Source organism: Zootoca vivipara, chromosome 3 (genome assembly GCF_963506605.1).
Source record: "Zootoca vivipara chromosome 3, rZooViv1.1, whole genome shotgun sequence".
Classification (NCBI taxonomy): domain Eukaryota; kingdom Metazoa; phylum Chordata; class Lepidosauria; order Squamata; family Lacertidae; genus Zootoca; species Zootoca vivipara.
In genome coordinates, this window is record NC_083278.1 from 117,892,918 (window position 1) to 117,913,138 (window position 20,221).

The 20,221-nt window shown below is 44.9% G+C and overlaps 1 protein-coding gene across 6 annotated transcripts in view; it reads right to left on the reverse strand.

Moving 5' to 3' along the window:
* The window catches only part of PTK2B (protein tyrosine kinase 2 beta), a 107,680-nt gene that overhangs the window by 45,890 nt on the left and 41,569 nt on the right, over positions 1–20,221 (reverse strand). For all 6 annotated transcript variants that reach the window (XM_060273198.1, XM_060273197.1, XM_060273196.1 and 3 more), the window contains exons 2-3: positions 4,046–4,320; positions 787–965 (exon numbers count right to left, since the gene is read on the reverse strand). In XM_060273198.1, coding sequence (XP_060129181.1) covers positions 787–965; positions 4,046–4,264 — 398 coding nt within the window. In that variant the 5' untranslated portion in view covers positions 4,265–4,320. The remainder of the gene's footprint in view (positions 1–786; positions 966–4,045; positions 4,321–20,221) is intronic.

Here is a 20,221-nt window from a genome sequence, read left to right on the forward strand (position 1 = left end):
TCCAGGCACGGGCCTGCATTTATTATTTTGCCCCCAGAGCCGTCCCCGTGAAAGCCTGCTTTTTAAATCTGAAGCGCCACAAATGCCAATTTGCCAGGGACTGCCATGTGCTCTGATCAAACTGTAAAGAGAGGGCTATCACACAGGGAAGTGGAGAACGTTCAACGTGAATTTGGGGCCAGGGAAGCAGGGTGATTGTGAGTGGGAATCCTCCAAGAGGTTTGGAGACGGTGGCAGGAGAGAGCCACAGGGCCTGGAATTTGTTGGCAGGCTAGGATGGCGTTCCCTGCTCTCCCCGAGAGTGTCACAGTGTGTTGACGGCATGCCACAAAAGTCCTGATGGCATCACCATGTAGGATTATTCCAGGGGCTTTACTATTGGGAGGGGCACTAAAGCATGGCCATTTACACTACAACTCCCATCCGCTCCAGCCAACCCAGCCCCTTTTGTATTACAACTCCCATCTGCTCTAGCCAATGCAGGCCCTTTTGGACTACAACTCCCATCTGCTCCAGCCAACCCAGCCCCTTTGGGACTACAACTCCCATCCGCTCCAGCCAACCCAGCCCCTTTGGGACTACAACTCCCATCCGCTCCAGCCAACCCAGCGCCTTTTGTACTACAACTCCCATCCGCTCCAGCCAATGCAGCCCCTTTGGACTACAACTCCCATCTGCTCCAGCCAACCCAGCCCCTTTTGGACTACAACTCCCATCCGCTCCAGCCAACCCATCCCCTTTTGGACTACAACTCCCATCCGCTCCCTCCGGTCATTGACTTCCTACCTCCACTCAGCTTCAATGTGAAGGCACTCATACTTGTCCTGGACTTCGCCCACTGTCAGGTCCGGGTGGAGCCAGTGGATCTCGTCCGATTTCACGTGCTTCAGGCGTAATCCATAGCACTCGGCGAGCTGGATGTCTGGACCAATCCTCCCGCTCTGCAGGATCGACTTGATCACTTCCTGCAGAGCAGAGTTGCAGTGAGATGGCAGGAAAGGCCAGGGGTGTGTGTGTGTGTGTGTGTGTGTGTGTGTGTGTGTGTAGGACAAAGCGGTGGGAGAAAAGAACAAAGTTGTGGCAATCTTGTGCAATTTGGAGAAATCAGATTCCAGAGGAGGGGGGAACCAAGTCAAAGATTAGATTGAGACTTAAAGGACATCGGATTGCTATGAAAAGGAGGAAATTGGTTTTTAAAACCTGCTGCTTGTTCCCTTGCTGCAAGGGAAATGTAGCCTCGCTGGTCCATATGCTCTGGGAATGTTCTGTCATGTACTCCTTATGCGCAAGATGTTCTCAGATGCTCAAACGTGGCTCTGAAGCCCATCTGTGGGTTCTCACTTATGCAAGCCACCTTAGATGATGATCCTCCTGGGCCTGTGGGGCTTGACATTCGGGGACCTGTAACGAGCCCTCTGCATGTTGGAGTTTTGGAAAACTAAGACTTTCCTCAGGGGACCCAAAACCAGATTATGGATATTTGAGCATCTCCAGAAAGAATCCCACCCCATTAAACAATAGTGAGTGGATAGGTCTGGGGGAGGGGGGAGGAAACCTTATTCTGGAGAATTTTGTTTTAATCTCTAAGGTTTGGTGTTTGCTCAAAACAGTGTAAAGCAGGCATCCCCAAACTTCGGCCCTCCAGATGTTTTGGACTACAATTCCCATCTTCCCTGACCACTGGTCCTGTTAGATAGGGATCATGGGAGCTGTAGGCCAAAACATCTGGAGGGCCGCAGTTTGGGGATGCCTGGTGTAAATAAGTGTAAATAAGGAGCGGTTATATACCGGTAATGAGTTGCTTTCATTTCATTTCATTTTTCTTTCTTTCTTTATTGCATTTCTATCCCTTCTTCAAGGTGCTCAATGTTGTATGCCTTTATCTATTTATTAAATTCCTACAACACTCTTCCTCCAGGGATCACAGGATGCTTGACTATATAGTCCCCCCCCCCTGCAGTGACCGCAGCACTGTCACCCAGTGAGTTTCATGGCTGAGTAGGGATTTGAACCTGGGACTCTCCCACGTCCTCTCTAACCACTATGCCACGCTGCGTCTGAGTTTTAACTAGTCTTAAATGTTATGATGCACAGTAGAAAGATAATAGGAGGCCATGGAGTGCAGAAGAAGGGCTCGTATTCAGGCCAGAGTGCTGGCCCTTTAGGAGTATAAAATACTTTAGCATGATTTGTGATCGATTCCTCATTGATTTGGAACATTGGCATTCATCATGGCGTCCTGAAACAACACATGATAACGGACTGCAATTATCAGCTGCCGAAAGGACTGGGTTTGGATCTTTGAAGGTATTTGATTTCTCTGAAGCTTGAAATCCGGGAAGGAAGGGGGAGGACAAGGGGTTTTGTGCTTTCATATGGTTTCCAAATTGTCCTTTCCCCCCCTTGACCTCCCCTGCAAAATGAAAGAGATGTGTGTTGTCATAGCTGTATTATTCTGGAATTCTGGAAAGGGGGGGGGCTTTTCATTGATGCTCAGGAATTTAACAATGTTTTACTATGCCCTCCCTGCTCAACTGAGGTTGAACGGACTTTATTTAAAATTATCTTTGGACTGGACCAGGAGTGTGAGGGTTAGGGTTGCAGGGTAAGAAGATGAACGGCTGCTAATTTAATCTGGCAAGAGGCTGTATTTGAGAAAAGACTTTAGCTGTGTGCTGAGGAAGAACCCCGGAGTGGGATTTTAATGGCGGAGATTGAGCATGTTATCTGGGAGTTATTTATAGCTGCAGTTTGTATGCAAGTTGGTGAACAGCGGAAGGAATGCGAGTTGACCTTGTAAACACTGCAGGGAACTGAACAAAGGAAGATAGCAATTAACTCTCCCAACACACCAGGTCTGAGAACAATGTCTATAAAGTAAAAATAAAAAATCCTTCCAGTAGCTCCTTAGAGACCAACTAAGTTTGTCATAGGTATGAGCTTTCGTGTGCAGGTATCTGAAGAAGTGTGCATGCACACGAAAGCTCATACCAATGACAAACTTAGTTGGTCTCTAAGGTGCTACTGGAAGGATTTTTATTTTTTAATTTTGACTGCATCAGACCAACACGGCTACCTACCTGAAACAATGTCTATAAAGGACTACACACATTGGATTTTTTATTCATGAGCAGGGCTGGCTCTAGGAGTAGGCTGGGTGGCGCGGGGGGCCAGGGTGCCGGCCTGGCAGGGAGACGCCGTGCTGCGCCCTGCGCCCGCCGTGCTAAGAAACGGGGCGGAGCGGGGACGCCAGAGCGATCTCTGCACCACGGCGCCAGGGCACCCGACACGCTTGAGACGGCCCTGTTTATGAGAAATAACAGAGCATGCTGCATGTAAGGAAAGAATAATGGCCAGCTGCGAGAATGGACTAACATCAAGAGAAGGTTTAAATCAGGGCTCAGCAAACTTTTTCAGCAGGGGGCCGGTCCACTGTCCCTCAGATCTTGTGGGGGGCCAGACTATATTTGGCGGGGGGGGGAAATGAATGAATTCCTATGCTCCACAAATAACCCAGAGATGCATTTTAAATAAAAGGACACATTCTACTCATGTAAAAATACGCTTATTCCCGGATCGTCAGTGGGCCGGATTGAGTAGGCGATTGGGCCGCATCCGGCCCCCGGGCATTAGTTTGCCTACCCATGGTTTAAATGGATATTAAAGAAGAGATGAAGGGGCTACAGGAGGAAGTGATGGGCATATGTTTGCAACAGGAGCAGGGAAACCTGGGTTTGTTTGTTTGTTTGTTTGTTTGAAAGAAATATGTATTAAATTAAAGTAATTTGGTGTGATCTGTAATAATTTGGAAAACCAATAAAAATAATATAAAAAAGGAGTATAAAATACTTTATTGTCCTTTTGGCGCTGCGCTAAGTCTTTGCAATTTTGTCCTTCCAGGCTTTATGGTTTTAAATTTTTATTCCTTCGGTTCCCTCCCCCTATTGTTAATAAATCAATAAAAACAACAAGTAGGGTTCCTTCCCCCCCGCTCTCCAATCTTAGGCTGAGCCCCCCAAAAGCCTTTTCCCCATGATAGCCTCACCCTGATCTCGGTCATGACGGTACATTTCACCAGCTTGAAGTTCTTCCCCATGTTGAAGCTGTTGCTGTGGAAGCAGACCTTGAGGATCCGGACCTCGTCCTTGTCGATATCGATGGGCACGGCCACCATGGTGGACTCCGAAGGCCCCGCCAGGCTGAAGCAGCTGCGTAGAGAGTTCGCCCTCAGCCGGCTCAGGGCCTCCGGCAGTCCGGACATCATTTTGAGCAGCGGTTGCGGCGGCGGCAGTGGGGTAGCTAAAGCCGGGACATCACTCCCTGGAGAGACAGGAGGCGAGAGGAGAGGGGTCAGGCGGAAAGCAGCTCGGGTCATATAAAAACCCTAGGAATTGTAGGGCCGGATTTAGGTTGGATGAGGCCCTAAACTACTGAAGGTAATGGGGCCCTTTATAGGTCCAGCTGTCCTTTGTCAACAACAAGATGGTTTTGAAAATCTTGTCATGGAATGTAAATGGAATGAATGAGAAAGGGAAAAGAAATAAGATAGCGCATATGTTGATTAAACAAAAGAACGATGTAGTGTGCCTACAAGAAACGCATGTTACGCAAGAACACAAGAGAGTTCTGATCAATTCAAAGATTGGTCAGGAATTCATAGCGGCGGATCAGGTAAAAAAGAAGGGAGTAGTTGTATACGTTAAACCAGCTCTGGAGCCTAAATTGTTATATTTAGACCCAGGAGGAAGAGTGGTTATACTGAAGCTGGTGGACAAGGGGGAAGAAATTATAATAGTAGGAGTCTATGCCCCAAATGATCAAAAAGCTACATTCTTTAAAAAGCTAGAAGAAAAATTACTAGAATATGTGGGAAAGAAAATAGTTCTAATGGGAGACCTGAATGGGGTACTGGAGCCAGAATTAGATAGATCGGGGGGAAAGAAAAACCGGGGGAAATTGCCACAAACATTCATAGATTTAAGTGAAAGCTTAGATTTGGGAGACGCCTGGAGGTTTAAGCACACAAACTCTAAGGAATTCACATTCTTTTCAGAGGCGAAAAAGTCAGCTAGCAGAATAGACGCCATATGGATATCAAAAGATTTACTGGGAAGGGTGGAAGAAGCGATAATCTTGCCAAAGATAATTTCAGACCATAACCCGGTCCAGATTAAGATAAAGGCAAACTGGTCAACAGGGCTAAGAAGGTGGAAATTAAATACAACCCTACTAAAAGATGAGAAAATTATAGAAGGGGCCAAAACAACATTGAAAGATTATTTCAAATTAAATTCGGAAAAACAAACAGATATTCAAATAATTTGGGAAGCTAAAAAAGCAGTAATCAGAGGATACTTTATAAAACAAGATTCAATACGAAAGAAAATCAATGAGAACGAAAAAAAGAAACTTTACGAGGAAATAAGAAAAAAAGAAAAAGAACTAGATAAACAACCTACCAACGAGAAAATTAAAAAGGAGTTAAAATTATTGCAAACAGAATATTCATGCAAAATAGATCAAGAAATGGATAAAAATTGGATAATGTATAAGCAAGATAATTTTGAGTTTGCAAACAAACCAGGGAAATATTTGGCATGGAAGTTAAAAAAAAGAATCAGTGAAAAGCGGATAAATAAAATTACAGTAAATAAAGAAGTCATAGATAACCCTAAGAAAATAATAAGAGAATTTGTCAATTTCTATAGAGAATTATATAAGGAAGATCTGAAAATAGGAGAAGAAGCAGAAGAATATCTAGTTAAACATAAGATACCGCATATTACTAAAGAAGAAATTAAAAAGTTAAATGCCCCAATTACAGAAATAGAAGTTAGGAAGGCAATAAAAAAGATGAAAATAGGTAAAACTCCCGGCCCTGATGGTCTGCCAACGGAATATTATACAAAAATGGAGGAAATAATAATCAATCCACTGGTGGAAATTATGAATCGGGTGATGAAAACAGGCAAAATCCCGGATTCTTGGAGGGAAGCTTATATAACACTCATACCCAAGCAAGGGGGAGACCCAGAAAAGATGACAAATTATAGACCTATCTCACTCCTAAACTGTGACTATAAAATTTTCACCAACATACTGGCGACAAGACTGAAAGAAACAATAAAAGATATTATACACCCAAACCAGTCGGGTTTCCTCCCAGGGAGACAGATCTCTAACAATACGAGGAACATCATAGATATTATAGAGTACCTGGAGGTAAACATTGATAAAAAAGCCGCGCTCCTACTTATCGACGCCGAAAAAGCGTTCGATAATGTTTCTTGGAAATTTTTGAAAAAGCAATGGGAAATGATGGAGCTGGGGACGCAGTTTAGGAGAGGATTGGAGGCCATCTATGAACAGCAAAAAGCTAGACTCTTAATCAACGGGAACCTGACAGAGGAAATCAAAATAAATAAAGGTACTAGACAGGGGTGCCCCCTCTCCCCACTTCTATTCATTCTAGCATTAGAACCGCTACTCCAGCACATCAGGACTGAAGAGAACATAAAAGGAATTAGGCTTGGGAGAAACTCCTACAAGGTCAGGGCGTTTGCCGATGACCTAATTGTGACAACACAGGACCCCGAGGTAGGAATACCAGCAGCCCTAGATGCAATCAGAGAATTTGGAGATTCGATGGGTTTAAGAATAAATCACCAAAAAACAAAAATGTTGACAAAAAATTTAAATAAGGAGGAAAAAGAGAAATTAGAGGACATAACCAAATTAGAAATAAAAAAGAAAGTAAAGTATTTAGGAATTTGGATCTCAAATAATAATTTAAATTTGATAGAAGATAATTATAGTAAAACCTGGAGAGAGATAAAGAAAAATATGGAAAAGTGGAATAAATTCCACTTATCTCTATGGGGTCGAATCTCCGCGGTAAAAATGAACATCTTACCGAAATTGATGTTCCTGTTCCAGACAATACCCATATTAGGAGGGAAAACTTGTTTTAAAGAATGGAGGAAAGACCTTGCGAGGTTTGTCTGGAACGGGAAAAAACCAAGGATAAAACATCAATTGTTGATAGACAAGAGAGAAAGGGGAGGCTTTGCACTCCCCGATCTGGAACTCTATCATGCGGCTGCTGGGCTAGTATGGTTGAGAGAATGGATAGTTTTGAAAGAAAGAGAGTTATTGGATTTGGAAGGCCATAATACAAGATTTGGATGGCACGCATATTTGTTATATGGGAAAATAAAATCACACAGAGGATTTTTAGATCACATCATAAGGAAATCCCTGTACAATATCTGGACCAAGTTCAGAGGAATTCTAGAGCCCAAAATTCCATTATGGGCCTGCCCAACGGAAGCCTTTGCGATTAAACGAAGAAATATGGATTGGAGCTGGCCGTCATACAGAGAGGTTACAGATATAGAGAATGGAGAGATAATTCTAAAAAAGTATGAGGACATTAAAGGAAGGATGACGGACTGGCTCCAATACTTTCAGCTGCGCCAAAAATTAGCTGTAGATATCAGCAATGGACTGGCTAGGGAAACATCAAGATTTGAAAAAGAATTATTAATAAAGAAAAAGAAAAATATCTCAGGGATATATGACCTCCTACTAGAGTGGGAAACTAAAGAAGAGCTAACTAAAACGGTCATGATTAAATGGGCGCAGGACTGTGGACATAATATAACAACAGAGCAATGGCAACGTTTGTGGACCAAAGATCTGAAATTCACAGCGTGCTATTCACTGAGAGAACATAGCATGAAAATGCTATATAGGTGGCACCTCTACCCACAGAAGTTAGCAAAGATGTATAAAGGGAGAAGTCCTGAATGTTGGAGATGCGGGAAAGAACCTGGATCGTACCTCCACATGTGGTGGACGTGCGATATAATTAAAGATTATTGGGATAAGATCTATAATGAAATCAAAAAACTATTCAAAACAACAGTTAAAAAACAACCCGTAATCTTCCTCCTAGGCATCTTGCCCGATAACTTTAAAAAGGAAGATAGAAAGCTTATGATGTATAGCTTGACCGCCGCTAGAATTCTGATTGCAAGGAAATGGAAGGATAAACTACCCCCTACTATAACAGAATGGCAAACTTTGTTGATTGAATATTTACAGCTAGCGAAATTAACAGGCTGGGTGCGGGATATAGAATATCAAAAGATATCCAAAGAATGGAAAATTTTTAGAGAGTATTTAAAAACATATAATAATAACAATATTCTATTGGCAGAACTTGAGCGATATCTGTAAAATATAAGAAGGGAAACTAAGAAAAGTGAGGAAGAATTTGTGGTTAAAGCTGATATAAACCAACCTGTGGGTAATAATATCAATAACGACAACAAAATTAGATATACTGGTGAAGGGTTGGAAGTTTTGTTTACTTGTGGAAATGGAATACATTCAGAGATATGATTTCGGTATGTATAATTTTAGTGTTGAGAATTTGATTTGGTTGGATGTATTTTGTCATATATTTTATTTGTTTGTTTACATCTGGAAAGATCTGGTGTAAATAACTTTTAAATCCTTATTCGAAATAAAGGTATTTTAAAATCAAAAAAAAAAAAAAAATGGTCGCTGTTTTTTGTGTTGAATATATGCTATATATATGCTATATAGGGACCCAGGTGGCGCTGTGGGCTAAACCACTGAGCCTAGGGCTTGCTGATCAGAAGGTCGGTGGTTCGAATTCCTGTGACGGGGTGAGCTCCCGTTGCTTGGTCCCAGCTCCTGCCAACCTAGCAGTTCGAAAGCACATCAAAATGCAAGTAGATAAATAGGAACCGCTACAGCGGGAAGGTAAACGGTGTTTCCATGTGCTGCTCTGGTTTGCCAGAAGTGGCTTTGTCATGCTGGCCACATGACCTGGAAGCTATACGCCGGCTCCCTCGGCCAATAATGCGAGATGAGCGCGCAACCCCAGAGTCGGTCACGACTGGACCTAATGGTCAGGGGTCCCTTTACCTTTACCTTTATATGCTATATAGGGACCTAATAGGTATCTCAAGCAATTTGCACATAACAAAATAACCAGTCCACGCAGAATGTAGGCACCCTATATACAGAAATGAGCAAACCAGTGATATTTTAGGGAGCAGGAGAGCAGGCGGGGCCCATAACTTACATCATAGGAGCCTATACAACACAGAACACGGTTGCTGTAGGTAGGTTTGATTTTATTTGTTTTTTATCTTATATTTTGGAAATGTACATCCAGGTTTTTCTCCTTTTGGGGGGCGGGGCGCAAGAGAGTGGGACCCTAAGCTATAGCTTGTTTAGCTTATACGTAAATCTGGCACTGGTACCAACACCCCAAAGCAACAGAAAAGACTTTTCATGTATGCAACAACCGCAGCACGGATGCTATTAGCCAAGAGATGGAAAGAAGAGAGAGTCTCGGCCAGAGAGGAATGGCAAACCAAGCTGGTTAAGACTACGCTGAGATGGCAAAACTGACCAAGAAGACAAAAACTTCAAGAAAGAAGGGGGGGGAATTATAATTTATTTAGGAGACTACTATAGTAAGAAGAAGAAGAAGACTAAGGTGAAAACATTAGCAGGATTTTAATTTCGCTTGCAATATAACAAATACTATGGACAATATGGACAGATATAAAATATAGATTATGACATAGAATCATAGAGTTGGAAGAGACCACAAGGGCCATCCAGTCCAACCCCCTGCCAAGCAGGAAACACCATCAAAGCATTCTTGACATATGCCTGTCAAGCCTCTGCTTAAAGACCTCCAAAGAAGGAGACTCCACCACACTCCTTGGTAGCAAATTCCACTGCCGAACAGCTCTTACTGTCAGGAAGTTCTTCCTGACATAATATGCAGCTGAAAACGTTGACATTAGGACCCATGGAGGGGATGGCGGGAGGTTGCAAGATTCAGAGGAATCTCTTATATGGATATGTATTTGGTTTTGTTATAAATTTATATTTGTAAAATTAAATGATTTTTAAAAAAACCCAATCTCTACCCCCAAAGAGCCCCAGTCTCTACCCAAAATGCAGAAGGGCTCACCAAGACTTCTGTTTGTGCCGTGATCTGTAGGCACAGCTCCCTGCTTTCCAAACACATGTCCGAATGGGGTTGTTTGTTGTTCTGTCAGGAAGACCCACTGTTTAATGCTGAATCATAGAATTGTAGGGTTATCTGTTAGGTTTCTATTCCTCTCACTGTGCAGGTCACATGCCTGTGTTATGCATTCCAGCAAAGATTGCTGGAATCACGGGAGTGGATATTTGCTATATTCTGTTTCTGTTTGTTTTGGTTCTTTTCCTCAGACTTCTCTCAGCGCAAGGAGACATGTTTTCTTTTGTTCTGTGTTACGCTTAATAAAGTAGCTTTTAGTACACAACCTCAGCCTGGCTCCGTTTGGGATTTTTCTCTGCTGGACTCTGAATATGTGCTCAGTGTCTCCAAGACATGGGTTGTAAAAAATCACCGGGAAGTGCTGTTGGAACTCCCTAGAGCTGTACACTGAATGCTGATGGGAGGCTGGATCTTACCTTCCAAGTCCCGGACTGCAGAATCCAGGACCGGCAGCCATGTGACACCGGAAGTTGCGTCGACGTAACTTACGGTGTCGCTTTGCCCTTCTATGGGCACCAAAAATGGCCGCCGCCGGCTTCAAAAGTCGCTTCTACGCGTTACCGGAAGTGTGCCGACGCAACTTCCAGTGTCGCTCCGCCTATCTATGGGCACCAAAAATGGCCACCACCGACACCAGAAGTCGCGCCTATGCACTTCCAGACATGCATAGATGCGACTTTTGAAGCTGGCGGCAGCCGTTTTTGGTGCCCATAGAAGGGCAAATCAGAAAAAAAGGCCGCCGGCAGGAGAAAATAACAGAGAAAAACGGGAGACGAAGTGATGCGGGGGACCACCGGGGAAAGGTAAGTAAAAACGGGGTTTTCCCGGGGAAAACGGGGTACTTGGCAGCTATGGGCTGGATTCGTTCCTGCATTATGCTTGTGGATTGTTCCTGCCCCTGGCCGCCCCGACATTATCTAGGCCAACCCATGCAAGAACCTCAACACACGGTCCCCCATACAGGGGGGGGGGAAACCCATCCGTTTGGTTTTTCACGGATGGATGTTTCATGGAATTGTAGAGTTGGAAGGGCCCCCAAGCGCCATCTAGTCCAACCCCTTGTAATGCATATTTGTTCCGGTTCAGCGATAAACAGCAGGTTTCTGTGGGAAAAGCAGCAGTACTAAAGAAAAACCCAACAAAATGTGTCTCGAAAAACTCAGGCCTTTGTCTACAAATCTCGGCGAAAATTGAAGTTCAGGAAATGAGGGAGTTAGGCATCTTTAGCTTGGAGAAGAGGAGATGGAGAGAGGATGACAGCCTTCTTCAAATATCTCAAGGGCTGTCACATGGAGGAGGGAATAAGCTTGTTTTCTCCTGCTCTGGAAGGTAAGATCTGAACCAACGGCTTCAAGTTGCAAGAAGGGAGATTTCGACTAAACATTAGGAGTAACTTTCTGACAGTAAGAGCTTGTTGACAGTGAAACAGACACCCTTGGAAGGAGACTGTCCTTCCTTGGAGGTTTTTATTTTTTTACAATGTACCGTATATATACATATTTAGTTGATTGGTTTCATTTTAACCGATACATACTAGAACTACCAAACGCCTTGTAGGCCACAGTTTGGGGTTTTTTGTTTTGCAAAAACTTAAGAATTTATTTATTAACTTAAATCCATACATGGTCTTTGGTAGATATACAAACTTAAATCGTTATATGATAATTTACGCTTCTCTATACTTAAGCAAAGTCATAACAGAATAATAGTTCCAATACATTAAATTCCAATAAATTATATCATATAAAAAACAAAGAAACAGACACTGAAACAAAAGCAGGCTTCCCGTCATTTCCCGATGTAATCAACATTTATGACATTAAATGTACTTTCACCTTTTTCTTACTGTACTTTCATGTATTTTCTGTACTGTATTTGCTAGTACTTTCTTATGGCCTACCGTACCATATTTCTTTGTTTAATAGTATACAGTTTATACAAGAGTCATCCTTGGAGGTTTTTAAGCAGAGCTTTGTTTCTTCTGCATCTGCTCAAATTTTGATTGTTTTGGAATCATATTGTTTTTCTCCCTCCCTAGAACTCTTAGATATCTAATGAATCTGAAGGCTGGAAGAGTCAGGAAAGATAAAAGAAAGAGCTTATTTCTGCAGCTCAGAGTTAAACTGTGGAACCACAAGAGGCAGTGCTGGCCACAACAGGAGAACCGAATGATCTTGTGCTTGGGTCCTGTTGTGGATTTATATTTAGGTGGCCACTGCGAGAGCAGGATGCTGGCTAGATGGGCCTCACCCAGCAGCTGCTTCTTCTGTCAGTATTTGGTTTGAAAATATAGCCTGCAGACCTTCCTGTGTGAAAGAAGCGGCTTGCTTTTGAAAACCAAGCTAGGTGCATTGGAAAGGCCCAGCCACAACTGTCTTGCTACAGGAGGTGGAAGGAGAGCAAGCTGTTTGGGTGGCCGAACCTCCCCTCCAAACCTCAGAAAGCTATTTTGGGTGACACAGAGGGGCTTTGGCCGACATACCCTCAAAATACACTGGCCTTTGCCAAGCCAGTGCCCATCAGCCCGAGGCTACCTCAATGGTTTGAGGCAATAGGACTCTGAATACCAGTTTCTGGGAATTTCCAAGTGGGGAGAGTTGCTGTGGGTGTTAAGAGGGATGGAGATAATTTGTGGGGTTGTCAATGGCTCATAGAATCATAGAGTTGGAAGGGACCCCAAAGGTTCATCCAGCCCAGCCCTGTGCAATCACAGCTAAAGAATCCCTTTTGCAGATGGCTCCTAGTCATGTACTGTATGCTGTGTGCCATCCTAGTCCTGTATGTGAAATGAAACATGCATGCTTGCAAAATGTGGACCACTTCGCCATCTCCAACTCCTCGAAAGATTCCATCGTGTCTCCAAAAAAATTTACACATCACTCAGGAAAACAGGTGAACTAACATCAGTGCACTGGAAGAAGCAAAGATCACCAGTGTCAAAGCAATGATTCTTCAACATCAACTTCGTTGAGCTGGTCATGTTGTGCGGATGCCTGATGATCGTCTTCCAAAGCAGCTACTCTATTCCAAATTTAAAAACAGAAAGCGAAATACCAGTGGACAACAAAAGGGGTTTAAAGACGCTCTCAGGGCAAATCTAAAAAAGTGTAGTATAAACACCGACAACTGGGAAACACTGGCCTGTGAGCGCTCCATTTGGAGAACAGCCTTTCCCAAAGGTGTCCTGGGCTTTGAAGACACTCAAACTCAGGACGCAAGGGAGAAACATGCTAAGAGGAAGGCATGCTTGGCAAATCCACACCGTGATCAACTCCCTCCCGGAAACAAATGTCCCCACTGTGGAAGGATGTGTGGGTCCAGAATTGGCCTCCACAGTCACTTAGGGACTCACTGTTAATTCATGTTCATGGAAGACCATCTTTCACAGCTATGAGTGATCGCCAAAGAAGAAAAGAAGTCGTGTCTGCTGTGTGCTATCTCTGTGTGCTATCTCAGTTGCTGGGTATCACAAGCGGAGAGGGGGGGGCTGTTACATTCAGGTCCCGCTTTTGCATTTCCCATAGGAGGCATCTGGTCGGCCCCGGAGAGAACAGGCTGCTGGACCAGATTATCTCCCTCCCTTTTTACCTGAGCCAGCTAGTGGGCTCTTCTGATGTCCCCAAACCAGCAAAGGCTGAACGACCCACTCTTGAGATCTCACACAAGGCAGAGAGGTTTCTCACCCTCTTATTGGAGACCGCAGTGGGGAGGTGCAGCCTTTTTACTAAGCCCAGCATCTTTGGGCCCGGCAGACGAGCAGCATATTGAGCTCTCTTCCTGATTTGCTTCAACAACTATTATGCAGAGATTAAATTATATCCGGCCTTTATGGAGCTTTCATTCTGGTTTGTTTGCAAGACAATGAGCATTCATGCTAAATTTGCTTGTGTGGTTTTTATACCTCTTCCTGTCACTCATCCATCCCACACTTTTCAATGTGTTTCCCTGCTCTTTCCCTCTCTGCAAAAAAGCCAGGTTCTTTTTGTTGTCCCAGAGCTCTCCGATGCACTTTAAATGTGCAATACCTAAATTTCTTGGTGCAAATATCAACAGCCTGCAGATGCCCTAGGAATTAGGTTCTATCCAGCCATGGACACATCTGCTGAGCCCCACCCTCATCCCTGTTCTTCCTCCAACAGAATCACAAAATTGTAGTTGGAAGGGGCCCTGTGGATCATCTAGTCCAACCCCCTGCTGTTGCTTTCTGTCTCCCTGCTTCCCACCCCCTCCCCTCAAATGTGCAAGCAGAGACAAGGAGGAGCAGATGCCTCTACTCACTTTTCCCTCTCCCTTTGGGCAGTGCCTGCGTGGATTGGGTCCAAAGGGAGGACAGGTGAGTGGGCATCACCCAGGACGACTTGTCCTAGCACCCCCACCAAAAGGTCTGGAACCAAGGGTGGTTTAGTGGTATGAGGGGAGACCAGCGTTACAATCCCCACTCAGCCACGAATCCCACTTCGTGACTTTGGCTTCCATCACTGTCTCCCAGGCCTATCCTACCTCGCAGGGTTGTCGCAAGGAGGAGGATAGAGAACTATGGCCACTACAACTTGAACTCCCTGGGGGACAAGTCAGCTGCAAATGTAATAATAAACCCCAGAGGAGCTCATCTGAACAATAAGGCCGTACCCTATGCAGAAATGTCCCAAGGATCTCCATCTCCCTGTTGGGAATTCCATTCCTCCCTTGCTGCAGACGTGTGGGATGTTTACATTCCAGCACAGATTGTTGAAGTCCTTTGAGCAGAACATCCGCTCTGCATTGCTTTTGTGTTCTCTCTCTCCGAGAAGAAAGACAAGGAGAGAAGCCATGTTTTATTTGTCCTGATTTATGTACAATAAACGTAGTTGAGTATCCCCGCTTAGAACCAGATCTGTTGTGTGTTTCCTCCTAGGTGTCCGTCCCGCCGGTTCTGACACTCTCATGGTAAATCCTGCCTGGAAAGGTAAAGGTAAGGGGACCCCTGACTGTTAGGTCCAGTCACGGTTGCAGCGCTCATCTCGCTTTATTGGCCGAGGGAGCCGGCGTACAGCTTCCAGGTCATGTGGCCAGCATGACAAAGCCGCTTCTGGCGAACCGGAGCAGCGCACAAAAACGCTGTTTACCTTCCCGCTGGAGTGGTAACTATTTATCTACTTGCACTTTGACGTGCTTTCGAACTGCTAGGTTGGCAGGAGCTGGGACTGAGCAACGGGAGCTCACCCCGTCACAGGGATTCGAACCGCCAACCTTCTGATCAGCAAGCCCTAGGCTTAACCCACAGCGCCACCCACGTCCCTCTGCCTTGAAGGGAGCAAGCCCCAAAATAAGCCTCATGCTATGCAGAGTGGGATGACTTAGCTCAGTCAGTAGAGCATGAGACTCTTAATCTCCGGGACAGGGGTTCGAGTCCTAGAAAGCGTTTCCTGCATTGCAGGGGGTTGGACTAGATGACCCTTGTGGCCCCTTCCAACTCTACAATTCTATGATTCCATTGCATGTCCCAAAAAAACCTCTGGGTTCCCCCCCCAAATGCTATTGTCCTTAGGCTAGTTTTCCCCTCCAACTCTTCTGAACTAATTCCAATTCCATTAAATTTACCTAAGTATTCCTCTAATTTCTTTTTATTAATGCTTTCCCCTTTATATAATTTATTGTAATAATTGTAATGAATGTTGTATTGTGTGAATGTTGTAGAAATTCAATCCAACCAAGGTACATAGAAGCGTTCCCTGACGGCGCATTTTTCAGAGTTGGGGAAAGCTGCACCGGTTGAATTCCTGCCTGATACGCGGCTGTCAAAGGTGCCACATGCTCTGCCCCGGAGGAGGAAGTGTGCCTTGCTGGTGCCGCTCTCGCTCCAACCGGGCACGAGGGGGCGACAGAGCCGCGCAGACGCAGCCTGAGCCTTCCAACCCGGGAGCGGAGAGACATTTGATCTGCAGAGAGTGTGATTCTCACAAGTACAGGCGCTTCCTGGGGGAGCTGGAGCTGGCTGGCTCTTCCAACCTGCTGCCACCCGCAACTCCCTGCCAATTCCAACTCTCCATCTGGTAGCCTAACTCAGTCATGCATGTGGATCAGGAGGAATCTGAGCCAGGATAGGGCCTCTCCCCTCCTGTGATATTAACGTAGGACACAGGCACCTTCCTTATAGCATTTTAGGCACCTGCTAAAAACTCCTTTTTTGTTGTTGTTCAGTGCTATCTGGACATATCCTTTATTTACGTATACAGTGGTACCTCGGTTTATGAACACAATTGGTTCCGGAAGTCTGTTCATAAACTGAAGCGTTCATAAACTGAAGCAAACTTTCCCATTGAATGTAATGGAAAGTGGATTAATCCGTTCCAGATGGGTCCACGGAGTACTCAACCTGAAGCGCACTTAACCCGAAGCATGGGTGTAATTGGTTCCGGAAGTCTGTTAATAAACTGAAGCGTTCCTAAACTGAAGCGAACTTTCCCATTGAAAGTAATGGAAAGTGAATTAATCCGTTCCAGATGGGTCTGTGGCATTCGTAAACCGAAAATTCGTAAACTGAGGTGTTCATAAACTGAGGTTCTACTGTACACCTTTCAGATTCTGCTTGATGCACTATTTTAGAAATGTGAAAAGGTGTGTGGGGGGGGGAGAGCTGGGAAAAAATTAAGGCTAGGGAGGTGGCAGACGACTTTCATTTGAAATGAATTCTTTTCAACCCTACGTGGAACTCCTTAGCAGGTCCGAGGAGGGATTTTGGAAACCAAGGAAAGATGTGAATGATTGAGTGAGCAAGTTAAGTTTCTCCAACATGAGTGGTTAGAGCATGATCCAGCAGAAAGTTCTGAAGTTCATTTCCTAGTGCCTTCTCTACAAATTTAATTCATTTTGTATCTGCACAAGAATCACAGGATTGTAGAGTCGGGAGGGTAATCTAGTCCATTGGCCTTCGATGCAGGAACCACAACTGAAGCATCCGTGACTGACAGCCGTCCAACTTTTGCTTTAAAATCTCCAATGGAGGAGAATCCGCCGTCCTCAGAGGGAGTCCGTTCTACTGTCAAACAGCTCTTGCCCTCAGATAGTCCTTATTTATTTATTATGTTTGTATACATCATCTGAAGATCTCAGGGTGGTTCACAAGATAACAAAGTTCTTCCTGATGTTGAGTCGGAATCGCCTTTTTGTAACTTGAAGCCATGGGTTCAAGTCCTCCCCTCCAGAGCAGCGGAAAAGAAGCTTGCTCCTTCTCCCATCTGACAGCCCTCCAGATGTTTGAAGATGTCCATCACATCACCTCTCATCAATAAATCAAAGAGTAGCTCTAATTTGTATGTTGTTGTTGTTCCCCTTCACCATAAGGTTAAAATATATTTGGGAGCAAAATAAAAGAATACAGGAAATTACATTCCTTCCTTGATTTTTGAGTTGTAACCACAGGATGCCAACCTTGGCCTGATCCAGGATACCTCTTTTTAGGGATACCTCTTTTTAATGTATTTTCATCTTTGTTGGAAGCCGCCCAGAGTCGCTGGGGAAACCCAGCCAGATGGGCAGGGTACAAATAATAAATTGTTATTAGGTAAAGGTAAAGGGACCCCTGACCATTAGGTCCAGTCGCGGACAACCCTGGGGTTGTGGTGCTTTACTGGTTGAGGGAGCCGGCGTACAGCTTCCGGGTCATGTGGCCAGCATGACAAAGCCGCTTCTGGCAAACCAGAGCAGCACATGGAAACGCTGTTTACCTTCCCGCTGGAGTGGTACCTATTTATCTACTTGCACTTTGATGTGCTTTCGAACTGCTAGGTTGGCAGGAGCAGGAGTGGAATTTGCTACCAAGGAGTGTGGTGGAGTCTCCTTCTTTGGAGGTCTTTAAGCAGAGGCTTGACAGGCATATGTCAAGAATGCTTTGATGGTGTTTCCTGCTTGGCAGGGGGTTGGACTGGACGGCCCTTGGGGTCTCTTCCAACTCTATGATTCTAGGGACCAAGCAATGGGAGCTCATCCCGTCGTGGGGATTCGAACCACCGACCTTCTGATCAGCAAGCCCTAGGCTCAGTGGTTTAACCCACAGCACCGCCCACATCCCGAGAAACTATTATTATTATCATTATTATTATCATTATTATAAATTCTTAGGCTCTTATTGCAAGCTACACTTGGTCCACCTGCTTTGAAGTTACTCCGGTTCACTGTTATTATCTCTTACGTGTTGCAAAGAAAGAGAGAGTGACAGAATAACATATCATTTGACAGTGGGCCAAATCCTGAATGACTCAGAACAGACTGGCTGCGTTAATGGCCCTGCTGAGGAGTTGGCTGACCTCATCCCTTCCGCTATCCTCCTACCAGCGTCAGAGATTTACAAATGAGTGAGGCATGAGAGTAATAGCCCCCCCTTCTCCCCCCCTTCCCATGGAGACAGAACTGGCTGCCATCGTGCATGCTGTGACATATGAATAAACTGCAGCCTTCGCCGCTTTCGCTGGGGCAGCGTGATACTACAGTTGCCTCCAAGACAGGTGCAAATGCTGGTACAAAATGGCTCTGTGACGATGCCTGACTTCTGCTGGGATGAAGGAATCAGAGAGCCAAGAAAAGGAATGATGCTAAGGAGGGAAGTGGGGGGGGGTGACCCACATTTCCCAAGCTCTGAGCCATGTTCAAATATATGAAAGGATGTCATATGGAGGAGGGAGAAATGTTGTTTTCTGGTGCTCCAGAGAAGCGGACACGGAGCAATGGATTCAAACAACAAGAAAGAAGATTCCACCTAAAGATTAGGAAGAACTTCCTGACAGTAAGAGCTGTTTGGCAGTGGAATTTGCTACCAAGGAGTGTGGTGCCAGAGTCTCCTTCTTTGGAGGTCTTTAAGCAGAGGCTTGACAGGCATATGTCAAGAATGCTTTGATGGTGTTTCCTGCTTGGCAGGGGGTTGGACTGGATGGCCCTTGTGGTCTCTTCCAACTCTATGATTCTATGAGCTTGTGTATATTGCAAAGTTGCATGGGTCCTCTGCCAGTCTAGCTGCTCTCTGTTTAATTAAAATATTTCTATAGCACAGCAGCTCACAGCACAGAAACACAACACAGTAAGATCCACATTAATAAAATGTGGCTGGGGAAACCCACCCAGATGGGTGGGGTAGAAATAATAAAATTATTATTAAGTTGCTATTATTACTGTTATAAAATATTAAAATGCAGTAACAGCCAACCACAGTTGAGCCAATACAACATTGCAAACCATGGCTATAAGGTGCTATGCCCCCCTCCTCTTGCCCTCCATCTCCAAAGATCCTGTTGACTTGACTTTTATAGCACACGACCTCTCAATTGCCTGCAGGAGGCGCCTAGTTCAATTCCCGGTAGAAATCCAATCTCTGCAATGAAAGATTTGGGGGCAAAACTGGGCTGGATGGACTAAGAGTCTGACTGAGTCTTCTTCTTCTTCTTCTTCTTCTTCTTCTTCTTCTTCTTCTTCTTCTTCTTCTTCTTCTTCTTCTCCTCCTCCTCCTCCTCCTCCTCCTCCTCCTCCTCCTCCTCCTCCTCCTCCAGCAATGCCTTGTAGCCGAGTAAGATGGTCTTCCATGAACACAGTTTTAACAGTGAGTGTGTAAGTGACTGTGGAGGCCAATTCTGGATCCACACGTCCTTCCACAGTGGGGACATTGGTTTCTGGGCAGGAGTTGATCATGGTGAAGGTTTGCCAAGCATGCCCTCCTCTTAGCACATTTCTCCCTTGTGTCCTGAGTTCAAGTGTCTTCAAAGCCCATGACACCTTTGATAAAGGCTGTTCTCCAACTGGAGCGCTCGCAGGCCAGTGTTTCCCAGTTGTCAGTTCCCAGTTGTAAGTTGTAAGTTGGGAATAGAGAAGTTGCTTTGGAAGACGATCATCAGGCATCCGCACAATAGTCCAACAAGTACCAAGTGGATGTAGCCTATCTTGATTTCAGCAAGGCCTTCGACAAGGTGTCCCATGATATTCTTGTAAAGAAGCTGGTAAAATGCGGGCTAGACAATGCTACTATTCAGTGGATTTGTAACTGGCCAACTGACCGAACCCAAAGGGTGCTCATCAATGGCTCCTCATCCTGGAGAGTAATGATTAGTGGGGTGCCACAGGGTTCTGTCTGGGCCCAGTCTTGTTCGACATCTTTATCAA